The sequence below is a fragment of the Oreochromis niloticus genome, linkage group LG20 (assembly GCF_001858045.2).
Source record: "Oreochromis niloticus isolate F11D_XX linkage group LG20, O_niloticus_UMD_NMBU, whole genome shotgun sequence".
In the NCBI taxonomy this organism is placed as follows: Eukaryota; Metazoa; Chordata; class Actinopteri; order Cichliformes; family Cichlidae; genus Oreochromis; species Oreochromis niloticus.
The window spans coordinates 14,143,990-14,156,462 of NC_031984.2; the positions used below are offsets into that span (position 1 = coordinate 14,143,990).

Here is a 12,473-nt window from a genome sequence, read left to right on the forward strand (position 1 = left end):
GCTACAGTTTATCACACTGCCTCTTACAGCACTCTGGGATGCAAGAGCAGAGGTGGGAGTTGGGAAATGAAAGCAGCAGTGTTAGCGGTGTCAGAAAAAGAAGCTGAGAAAAGGGGTTAAAAAAATAGTATTAAGCTGATGTGCACTTTGCTTCAGGTCATCTGGGAGCTTCTCTGCACTTTGTGTATGTTTATGGGGAAAAAAATGAATATGTGCAAAGTGAGGATATAGAGTGAAATTGAGGTCAGTGGAGTGAGTGTGTTAAGAGAAGGAGCAGGAAGAGGATAAAAAATATATTCATAGCAGGCCTGTCTGTGCTGTAATATAAATACTACAACTCTGTGACATCTGGGAGTCTAGGCAACGCTTTCAGGGAAGCAAAGCCTGGGTAAGAGACTAGTAAAAATGGATTCTCTGGTGTTATTAAGAACACAGCAGGGCCTTTAACAAAGCATTAAAACATTCCTAATCTACACTTGTGTTAATCCGGAAACTTTGCGTCTGTGGCTTACTGGCTGATGGAACCATTTCTCATATAAGTAGAGGTTAGAGTGGCTCAAACACATTTGGAAATTGCGCGGAGCTCTGGTGAGATTTAAGTGGGCTCAGCCTTTCTATGCTGTCAAAAGCAGTTTACTGGTGACAAGAAAGCTCGAGATTTGAAATGGAGAGAGTTTAAACGGTCTAGCTGGAAGATGCTCTGTGTCTCTCTATGTCTCTCTCTCTTGCTCCTGACTGTATGACCTTGAATGTTCACAACTCTGCTGTGTGTAGTCTGTGCACATGCACACACTACCCCATCTCTGTTTTAAATATATAATATCTCGTGCCTTTGCTATAATTATGCAGCGCGGCTTAACAACCTGGTGTTTTTGCTGCCACCCACTTTGCATAAAGTGGCACATTTGTCTGTGGGTGTGTGTGTGTGTGTGTGGGTGGGTGTGTGTGGGTGTGGGTGGGTGTGGGTGGCTGGTACATGGCTGTTTTTTAAGGCAGCTGTCCAGACGTCACCTGTAGTGACAACAGTTACAAACCACACTTAAGCCTGTGATCGCGACGCCTTGTCACCGCTCTCCTTTGGCGGCACCACAAATTGCCTTCACAATGTCGCACCTCACAGCCACACACACCCACATTATTGTGAATTATCAAAAACATCCCCCAGGGAGCCTCATTTCTCTCTCCCAGTTAAATGTTATTTGTTCTTTGTAGCAGGAGCACATGTGGCCACTACAGCCTTTACTTACATTTTCTGTCACACAGCCAGGCTGTTACCCTGTTCTCAGTCTTTGAGGGGCTCAGTGTAGCAGAGGATGTAGAAGCAAGGTGAAAGGTTAAGACCCTGCCATGCATTTAAATCAGAATGGAGTGGGATCTTAATCAGGTTCAGCGGCAGCTTGTATTCATTTGGACCAAACAGCACTGACCCTCCAGCTGAGGCACATAACCCTGACAAGAAAGTGACCTGAAAGCCAGCTGACACAGCTCGCCTGAGCCTTAATGAAACATTCGAATCTTTTAATCTAATATTATTTTGAATTTCTCCAAAGCTCCTTTTATTTTTATTTTTTCTTTAATTTAGCTCTTGCTCAGAAGTCAGAACCACTCTGCAGAAGCTTAGTGGCAGGACAGAGCTGTGCGGAAGCTCATGCATTATTTAGCAATGCACCGACATCAGGGCTTTTGCACAGCAAACACCCACACTCATTAGACATGCCCAAAACCCTGATGAATTTTAATGCACCTTCAAACGTCAGCTTTAGCCCAGGTCTGCAAAAAGTGATTAATTATTACACAGGGAGGACAGGATGCGTGTACTCGTCATCACTGGGGATTTAGCAACATATCTGGGTTTTTTTTAGTAAGCAAGTAAATTCTAATTCCAAAAAGAATCACAAAAAATAGTCTCCTGAGACATATTATTGAGATGTGTTTTTTTAGAAGGACGAATTATTGTTTACTTTTAAAACAGTTTAATTATGTAATAAAGATACTGTACTCAGTTATGAGCTATGTGCGACTCCTGTAGTTCACTTCTCTGGATGGTTTCTGTGCATATTAGACTAAAAGGTGCTATTACCTCACTCTGCTTCCATTACAAATCTCACTGATGTGAATTCAGTTTTGACAGGATGCCGATATGAGAAAGTCAGCTAATAGGAAACCTCTCAGGAGTGACTCCTTTTATCCTGAAAGGATCTGAGAGCAAGGATTGTGATTTGGACACATGGCGATGGCATGAGAGGAAGGGGCCACCTGGCTAGGGATTGGGAGGCTAATTGTTCCTCTGGTGTTAGGTTATCGCTGCCAAGGGAAGGACATGCATCACATATATACCAGCACGCAAACACACATGCAAATCCAAAACATAGAGGCTGCTATTCTTCTCTTTCTGAGAAACAAATGTAAATATACGCAGATTTTTTTAGGTGTGTGTGGATTGAACCTTTGCCATCCAGTAGTTACATGTGCATGCTCACTTAGTTAAAAAGGCACGGGGCCCAACAGCTGTTAGCGAGTATCTACTTATTTCACCTGAAAGCTGCGATGTTTCTCGCCTAAGTCCTGATTACTTGTGCGTTGGAATGAATCAACAGCAATAACAAAAAAGCATTAAACAAGCTAGTAAGGGCATGGGTGGCTCAGCAGGGCTGACCGGATCCGCTTTTAGTTTGCTGGTGTCTTCAAGTGGGGGAAGGGCATGCCGTTTACCTCTCTAACCCTTTTTATAATTAATGGTGCCTTTTCTACACAGAAAGAGGGATCAAACTGCACTTGGAGTCTATCAGAAACATCATGCTATCATGCAATAACTGCTAAGCAATCACACTATTGACATAATGACTCTTTGCATGCTTTTTTTTTTTCTTTTGTACCAGCATTTTGCTTTACTGGGACACAACCTAGCATATATCAGTATATCAGAGAATTTTCCAATGAAATGTAGATAATTAATGCCATTTCTTGTTCTGGAAATGGTCCTTCTGTCCTTCCGTACAGGGAATCAACCCTAATGAGACTCCTATTTAGAAAATTAGACCACTACAGAGCTTTCTATCCACTGAAAGGCTGTCACCGGGAGAGATAAGTAGGCTTCAGTCTCTTTGGTGCCATCAGAACTGGCAGGCAAGCACACTTGTGGCCCGCTGCCCAGATAGACACCTGGCACCTCCCTCTCGAACACAAAGAGGCACATAAACACACACGCACACATTTAGTTTGACCAGATGGGCGCTCTTAAAGCGTTAAAGAGCCCACGTGACACAAAAGGTTAAACTAAAGCAACAATATCCAGTCACTTGGCATCTCTCACATTAGGCCCAAGAAGATTGAAATAGTGGTCATTGACAGCTCTTCTTCTTCTCTCTCCGCCTATCTCCTCTGGCCTTATAGAGCAGCCAGATGGTGGAGCTCCAGAGGAATCAGCTGCGCGATGACATCAAGGAGTACAAGTTCAGGGAGTCTCGTCTGCTGCAGGATTACACCGAACTGGAGGAAGAGAACATCTCACTGCAGAAGCAGGTGTCCATGCTCAAACAAAGTCAGGTGAGAAGAGAGCAGCACTGCTGCTGTTCATGTCACAAGTCTGAATCATTTAAATTGTTTTACAGGTGGAATTATATTAGCAAAATGAAAAGGGATGGGTGTCAGAGCAAAAATAAAGTAAATGTGCCTTCACTGCTATCATGAAGCTCACTCTGTGGTTAGGCATATGTAAATGAACTAAAAATATTTTTCCATTATATTGCAGATTCATATGCTTTAGAAGATTAGCCTTAATTAAATTGGTGGCTTCAGGCATGTCGCCTCCTTTATCAACATACATTCACTGTATGCTGGATTTTGGTAGCCCTCTTACATACAAGCTCAAAAAATTTGCACTTTAACATTCAGATTTAAGTATGATATTAAAATCATCCTCGGCGTCTTCTTGTTTTCCCATAATGCCTTGCTGTGGGAGCATTTGACAGACTCAGCAGCTATCCTGCAGCAGCTATATCAGAGAGTCTATCATGCTACAAAACATTTCCTGGTTTTATTCAAATGCCATGAAAGCTAAAAAAAATCCTCTTTTTACATAAAGCGCAGCTATATTTACAGCATGGATAGTTCCACTTGATGATGCTGTTTATGCCTGAGCTCTTGATTCTCTTCTTAACCCCTTGGATAATGTTATATAGTCATTAGACATGGCATGAATTATACAGATATTACTGCTGTTTAGGGAATGAAAAGGATTCCCAAATCAAATTCCCTTTAAAAACTAAATTAAAAGGAAAAACCTTGAGCAATTTTACAGCTTAGTGGCTCATTTTAATTGGAGCTGCTGATATGCATTCTAGTGTGTAGTCCTCTGTGATTCTGAAACTCATGATAGTGGTTTTCCTGTCCTCCCAGGTGGAGTTTGAGGGTTTGAAGCATGAGATCCGTCGCCTAGAGGAGGACACTCAGTTCCTTAACAGCCAGCTGGAGGATGCCATCCGTCTAAAGGAGATCGCTGAGCGTCAACTGAGTGAGGCTCTGGAGACCATCAAGACGGAGCGTGAGCTGAAAGCTTCCCTGCGGAAAGAGCTGTCCCACTACATGAACATTGGAGACACTCTGTACAACAGGTAAATGGAACAGAAACCAGGTTCTCAAACTCTTCACAACAGGCTTAAAAAAAAACCCTCTTAATAACATACAGTTTCCACATTGTTTCTTCAGTCCTCTCAGCATTTCTCTGGATGGTCTCAAGTTCAGCGACGATGCTGCAACTGAACCTAACAACGACGAGGCTCTCCACGGATATGAGAATGGCTTCATCAAACTGGCCAATGCCATCACTGACGACAACCGGATCTCCATGCCTAAGAAGGAAGAGCTTTTCCGTCCTGTGCCCAGCCTTGTTGATGACCTGCTCAGCGAACTTAACATCTCAGAGATCCAGAAGCTCAAACAGCAGCTGATGCAGGTTTGTGTTTCTGCATGAGAGCTTGTGTTTTCTGCTCACAATACAAAATACAGTTTTCATAGCAATGCTTGCTCAGCTAATTTCTCTTATCGGGTGTGAATCATTTTTATGCAGTTATACGCTGAATTAATACCAGGAAACGCTAGAATAAAAGACATGCAATTCCTGTTTAGTGGCTCATGTAAGTGGTTTTTTAGACTTTGAACTATGACTGTTTACAGTTGCCAGTTTATTAGCGTCACTTAGATCAAAGTAATCTGATAGTTCACCAATACTGGAAGTTATAATGTTCAACTTTTGAAATTTAGTTTGATTTTTTTATGTGTATTTTTTTTTTTTTTTTTACACAAATAATCCTATTTTGTTCACTCTGTTTATGTTTGTTGGCAAAATAGCAGAAGTTGAATATGTCTGTATAAAATGCAATTAATTCCCAAATACTCATAAATATCTTTAAAATAGTTTTACATTTTTACAAGTTACAAGTTTTAAATTGTCGCATTTACACTAGAATTTATTGGAGGGCTGTGCGGCTGGACTCCTACAGTTTTAACTGGGTGTAGCTGACCCGAAATCTCAGTGTATGTTTGGTTGAACGGAAGGTGCATCTTACAGTGGAGCGTTGTCTTGCCCCAGTCTGCTGCAGGGATCTAAATCCCCTTACAGCAAAGTTAATCCAGGGACTCGCACACATATCCTGCTCCGTGTGACCCCAAGGCGGCGGGTGGTGGCACCGGAGGACCTGCCATCTGCTTGATCATCACTCCATGAGTCCAAGGCCACAACTGATTGGGCACCATGGTTACCAGAAAATACTAGCAACCTGTGGATAGTGGATAGTTTTGATGTCTGAGGGCTTAAGTCTTTTTTTTTTCTTCCTTCATCAAACATAAATATAGTTGCTGGATTAATGTGGGAACTTGAAGCCACCACAGTGCTGTCTATTGTAATGGAAAGACTGTCAGACTGTGATTAAAATCCCATGTTTGATATGACCCAACAGCATATTATTCAGCCCACTAAAACCTTCTGACACATCACTCCACAGATTCCTGGCAGCAATCAGAGCAGAGGAAACAAAAAACATTCCTACTCATTTAGTCAAACTCTGCTGCTCTTGTGTCTCAACTCATATTATTCTTATTTCTTTAGGGATAAATCCCAAACATCCACTCATTGGAAGTTAACTTATTAGTACTTGGCAATTCAGCATTTATGACAGATTCTGCAGGAATAAGGTCACCACTGCTGTGCTGACTGCCCATACACACTATTTCAAGCATTGGTGTCTCATAAACTGTCTTGACAGTTTTTAATGTGACCACTGATGTAAATAAAGGAGCCACTCTGGTTAAGCATGCAGTCACTTTTAGAAATGAATCTTCACGAGCTATTGTGAAATAATAAATTATGTATGCAGATGAGCATGATACTTTAATATTATTTACAGAGCAGATTCCGAAATAGCTCAGTGCTTACAAAAGCACAACTTTGTGTGCATCTTTGTGTAAGATGACACCACCACGCTGTCTGCCAGCACTGAGGTGAACTGAGTCCAGCAGACTGTCAAGGTCATCCTGATTCTGATGTCGGACCTAGTGGGCAATATGCGTCTCATACATACATGATAGACGATCCTGATATATAACATGATTTAAAGACATGAGTCCTTCATCAGATTAGCAAGTTAACAAAAACTGCAAAAGTGCATGTGTTACAGGGCAAGGTCCTTTTGCTAATTGTGTCTCTGCATTTCTACTCAGATGGAGCGTGAGAAGGTCAACCTGATGTCCACTCTGCAGGACTCCCAGAAACAGCTAGAGCAGGCGAACGGTGCTCTGTCAGAGCATCAGGAGAAGGTCAACCGCCTCACAGAGAACCTCAATGCCATCCGCAAGCTCCAAGCCAGCAAGGAGCGCCAATCTGCTTTGGATAATGAGAAAGAACGTGATAGCCACGAAGATGTAGACTATTATGAGGTTGACATCAACGGACCTGAGATCCTGGAGTGCAAGTACAAGGTAAATGGCATGTGGTCGTTGTAGGCAGCGCAAAATGTCAAATTAAATTTGAAACCTGCAGGAAAACTACATAGGGTCAAGTCCGAAAAATGTCAAATGTCTTGCAGCGCGTTTGGGTTTCATTTACACTCGCATGTGATCTTGCTTCTCTAGGTTGCGGTGTCAGAGGCAGGAGAGCTGAAGGAGGAACTGAAGACTCTGAAAGCAGAATACCAGGCCTGTCAGTCGCGTTACGAAGAGGAGCGCACCCGTCTGGCAACCGATGTGACAACACTCAAAGAGAACCTGGCAACTCTGGAGAAGACCAGCCATGTAGAGAGAGAAGAGAAAGCCAAGCTTGAGAAAGAGCTGCGCAAGGTGAGATGTTTCTCTAGACATTTTTATTTTGATGTTTTTATATATGCCTTATTTTTAAAAAGCTTTTTCATTTTTTTTTTAGTTAAATAATCCGTTTTTTGTTGTTTGGTGTGTTCTCAGTTGAGCGACGTAGCAGGCGAGTCTCAGGGTAGTCTGAGTGTGGCACAGGATGAGCTGGTCACCTTCAGTGAAGAACTGGCCACCCTCTACAACCATGTCTGCATGTGCAACAACGAGACCCCCAACCGCGTCATGCTCGACTTCTACAAAGAGGGTAAGGGTGGTCGGAGCAGCCCGGAAGGCCGCGGCCGCCGCTCTCCATCTTGCTCACCAAGGGCCTCTTCCCTGAGCCCAGTAAGACCGACCTGAGCGATGGAGCACCTTCCCCGATCTCCTCCCTGCCCTCTCCTGTGTCTGACCACCGACGCGAGCCCATGAACATCTACAATCTGGTTGCTATCATCAGAGACCAGATTAAGCACCTGCAGCTGGCAGTGGACCGCACCACCGAGCTGTCGCGCCAGAGGGTTGCTTCTCTGGAGCTGGGCACTGTGGCCGACAAGGACAAGGAAGCCTGCATGGAGGAGATCCTCAAACTGAAATCCCTGCTCAGCACCAAGAGGGAACAGATTGCCACCCTGCGCACTGTCCTCAAGGCCAACAAGCAGGTAGGTTGATCTGTTTGAGTGTCTGTAAACAACGTACTCTCAATACAAACATTTGTCATTGTCCACAAAAGTTAGAAACAGAGGTAGGGGGAATTATTTTGGGTGTGTTCAGCTGCTGAAGCAAATTCTTTGCAGTCTAGATCTATAGCAAACACTGGTTGAGAGAGCAGCTGTATGGTGACAGCTGCCTCGAGTATTTGTGTGGTTAGAATCAGAGAACAGCTTTACAAAGCAAAAAGAACCATAACCCAGAGGCGGAGTGTGTATGCAGTTGTTTGGTAGTCATTTGAAGTATGCATGTGGCTACATAGTGAGCATTAGAACGCAGATGTGAAAATAACTCATAAACCGCACAGCTAGGGTTTTTAAAATGAACATTAGCAGCTAGAATCATGCGCCGTAATAAAAAAGTTAGGAAGCATACCCCAACTTCTTCCAGGTGCTTTGACCATTTTGTTCTTTCTGCCCACTCACAGACAGCTGAAGTGGCTCTGGCCAATCTGAAGAGCAAGTATGAGAATGAAAAGGCGATGGTGACCGAGACCATGATGAAACTGAGGAATGAGCTCAAAGCTTTGAAAGAGGACGCTGCCACCTTTTCCTCTCTCCGGGCCATGTTTGCCACACGGTAAGAATCGTGCCAGCACCTGCATGATGGTCAAGAAAATATGTTTTATCTACATCCTGCCATCAAAGGCACAGAAGTCTTTATCTGACATAACATTGTAACCTGGTAAATTCTTTACTTATTTGATCTCTCCAGAGGAGGTTGTGACAGTAGCAAGTCGTGGCATGAATTCCATACTGTGCTGCTATGCTACAGCAGTAACACAGACACGTGTCATTTTTATTAATGCCGCACATGCAGCACACAAAGGTCATACACAATATAACCAGGTAGCATGAAGATAAGATTATAGTCATAACGTAATCCATGTTTACCATATGTTGGCTTTATTTCTGTGGTAATATTGAAACATGACATATTTAAGTACACTATTGTGTTATTAATTCATAGACAGGAAGTGCTTCTATTCGGAGAGATTCAGACTATAAATAACAGAAGGTGCCTAATCTGGATATCACTTAAATATGTCACTTAACCATTGTTTTTGACCAGTGACTTGGTGTGTGTGTGTGTCTGTCAGATGGGCCGACACGCATGTTAATCTTTTCTGATTCTAAAGAGAAGCCGGTCAAAGGTTCTGCACATAATCCCACCTCAGATTGGGATGGATTACACATTCACCCCTCAACACGTAGTAGACTAAGGACTCGTGAGCTGCTTGCTTGTTTATTTTTGGGTGTGCACATGTGCATGTGTGAACAATATTTTTGTGCTTTTTTGATAGATAATTTCATTTAAAACAATGATGCCCGCGCTTCCTGTAAATATAAGCTATATTCCAGACAGCATTGCAGAGATGCTGAGACAGTCTGTCCTTCATTTAAAGCTGTATTACATTCCACAGCGAAGTTCAAGCTGTGCAGAAGGGAAAGAGGAGGGTAGGGAGAGGCGAGTTTGTACAATGAAGGGTATAATTGCTGCAGGGAGTGTGTGTGGGCAGCTCAGCACCCCTTGTCTTACCCATACAGAAATTCAATACAGATCGCTGAAGTGCACTAGCTGAAGTAATTCCATATACCTGCAGTGCCTAATCAATTAGTAACAGTTTTAAAACTCATCCGGCTGCAAATATAGGCATGTGTCGCCACAGGCTTTTTTGTGTATACTGCAGAGCTAAGTTGCTGCAGGATGCTGAAGTATTGTAACTAAAAAGCAACCTTGGCTGATAGGATAGGGAACCAGTTCTTGTACCGACTACCTGTTTTTGGCTTCTTCTACTTCTTCTTCTTCTTTTTTTTACCCTGAAGGGCCCTATAGTTGTGTCAGGTGTCAGAGGAGAGCAGCTGAAGTGTAAGATCATATTTAAATGTTTTTCTCTTTGAGTTTCTTTTGCCGGAGAGGGTTAAGATGTTTTTGAGCGCATCACAGCTTCCTGTTTACTTCCTGTTTCAGTCCATGTGTTTTTATTCCTCCATATGCCCAGAGCAGCTCCACCAACTATGTTGTTGAGCTTTCAGCTCCAGCACCACACCACTATGTATGATTTACATTCACTGTTTATGGGACTTGTGTATTGGTATGTAAATTGTGTCTTATATGACACAGAGTTGGGTCAGGGGACTCTTTTGAGAGGCAGGGGGACTCGCCCGAATGAAGTTTCCCACACTCCCCCCCTCTTTGTATCCCCTGTTCCCCCTCCATCCTTCCTCACAGCCAAACACCCGGTTCTCTTGTCATGTGGAAAAGAAAGAGAGGAAGGACCAGGCCTTCAGTTAAAGCCCACTACAGGAGTCTAATTTGATAGTTTTTTTTTTTTTCTTTCACTTTTCAAGATAATCACTGCTCACACAAAGTCTGTAAAGGAGGATTTCTGAGATGTGTACTCGTGGATTCAAATGATGTATAGTCTTTGACAAAGGAGAAGCGAGATGAAGTGGAAGTGAAAGAATGTGTGGGGCTTGTTATGGTCTTATTGTTCAGGGAATTGACACATAATATACTCATAGGACTAAAAGGCACACCAGACTTATTATTGACATTTTTGTTTTTAAAAGCAATTTAACAAAAACACATTTATTTTAACACGAATAGCAAATAGGAAGGAGTAATTCTGTTTAGTTTATTTCATGAGAGCAACACAGGAATGTTTATGGGCTTCACTGTCCCCTCCTTCTGTATGTGTGCCTCTCTAGCTGCAGTATCTGGTGTCGTGTTAACAGTAAGCTCCTGCCTCCGACATTCCTAAGACAAGCCTGGACATGCTCGTGCCTTCTGCTCTCCCTGTCCAAACATTTACGCAAATAACATTTTTTTGTAAAATGTACACCTTCAGTTATCTGGTTATTCTGGTGCTGGGTCTATGTTAGTTGTTTTCCCTTTTTAGCTTTCTTTGTTTTGTTTGAAAAGTACCTCCTCGTGTGTGTGTGTGTGTCTGTGTGTGTGAGAGATATCCATACCACCATGACCAATCAAGCTCTAGACGAGACCACAGCTGAGCATGTTTTGAATGTGTGTGTTTGTGTCCTATTGGGAAATTATTGGTTATGAATGTTTTAGTAGTCACAGCCTTTAAATGTCAGCAGCTACTGTAAATCATTACAGCGAGATGCAGATAATGCGCTTATTTGTCAGAGTGTGAATATTATGATTCCTTATGCTCAAAAGGCCAGCCGTCGCCTCCTGGCCCCCTTCGGCTATTGTGCTAGAACTCCCGATCACCAGGGCAAAAAGACTCCTATTGTATCCACCCACTGCTTAGAATAGATTCCTCTTTTTTTCCCGGGAAAAATGCCCCCCACCCCTATGCAAGAGTGACTGAACTGTCTGAAGGTGCACCAGCTCGCTCCTTGCTCCCGGGTTGTTCCCAAATCTCATACTGGGTTTAATGAGGTAGCACTGATCCCTATTGTCTGGGTGTGTGTCCCAGAGGGAATCAAGCTGCATACACAAGAGGAGGGGGCCATGGTTTGTATTTGTTTGGTGGTCTGGCAAGGCCAGGGTTCACATGGCCCACCACCACGTGCAGCACCACACGCAGCAAAAACAGCTGCGCTTCCTGTTTGCAGATGCTCCCTTCGATATTTTCTTTTCCTTTTTTTTTTTTTTTTTAAGAAAAAGCTGATAAATTCTTCACCTACTGAAAGATTATTTGCTTGCTTTGCATTATTTTTATGGATTTTTTTTATTTTATGTTATTTATTTATCTCTTCTGCAGCAGCAGTTCAGTTGCTAAACACGGACTAAATCAGAACAGATCGGTAATGACAGTTACGGTTCGTAGAGAAAAGAGTTTGCAGACTATAGCTTCAGGCTAGGGTGTTAACAAAAAAATAAATAATTATTAATTTCAAATAAATGAAAGTGAGTTGGGTGAGGCTGCCTAACAGTTAAATTGTATCTGAACTTTGGTGATAGAACGGTTGGGCAATTAAGTGCTGCTCACTAATGTATTCAGCCCTTCCCTCCCAATAGGTTTGACAGTCATTACTGAAGAATGTCACTCGATTTGCTTTGTCAGCAGCACAGAAAACAGGGATGAGCAAGATGAGAGAGAAAGTGACTGATTCAGGCAGATAAAGAGAGACGGTAGCAAGGAAGTGACGAGGCTTGAAAGGCAATGATAAGACTCAAGAGAGGGGATAAAAGGAAACAAGGAAACAAGGAGCACGACAGCAGCAGATGGGGAGTGGCGATATGGACCCCCCACCTTGAAATCCTGTCAGGTGTCCCACTTTTTATACTTGTCCAGCTTTAGACACACACACACACACTAACACGTGTGCAAGGACAGCGGGAGACAGGTGATAATGCCGCAGTGCAGCACCCGGTGATGACGAGCGTTAGCAGACAGACTTCATATCTTGTGCTATTTCGCACACAGATGGGAGATGCAAGGGAGGCATAGA

The 12,473-nt window shown here is 43.0% G+C and overlaps 1 protein-coding gene across 1 annotated transcript in view; it reads left to right on the forward strand.

Moving 5' to 3' along the window:
* LOC100712336 (protein bicaudal D homolog 2) overlaps positions 1 to 12,473 on the forward strand; it is a 41,350-nt gene that overhangs the window by 22,062 nt on the left and 6,815 nt on the right. Inside the window, 8 exon segments of the mRNA XM_019349950.2 lie at positions 3,394 to 3,546; positions 4,399 to 4,613; positions 4,708 to 4,954; positions 6,718 to 6,975; positions 7,129 to 7,332; positions 7,453 to 7,651; positions 7,654 to 8,000; positions 8,477 to 8,628. Of these exon segments, the coding sequence (XP_019205495.1) occupies positions 3,394 to 3,546; positions 4,399 to 4,613; positions 4,708 to 4,954; positions 6,718 to 6,975; positions 7,129 to 7,332; positions 7,453 to 7,651; positions 7,654 to 8,000; positions 8,477 to 8,628 (1,775 nt within the window).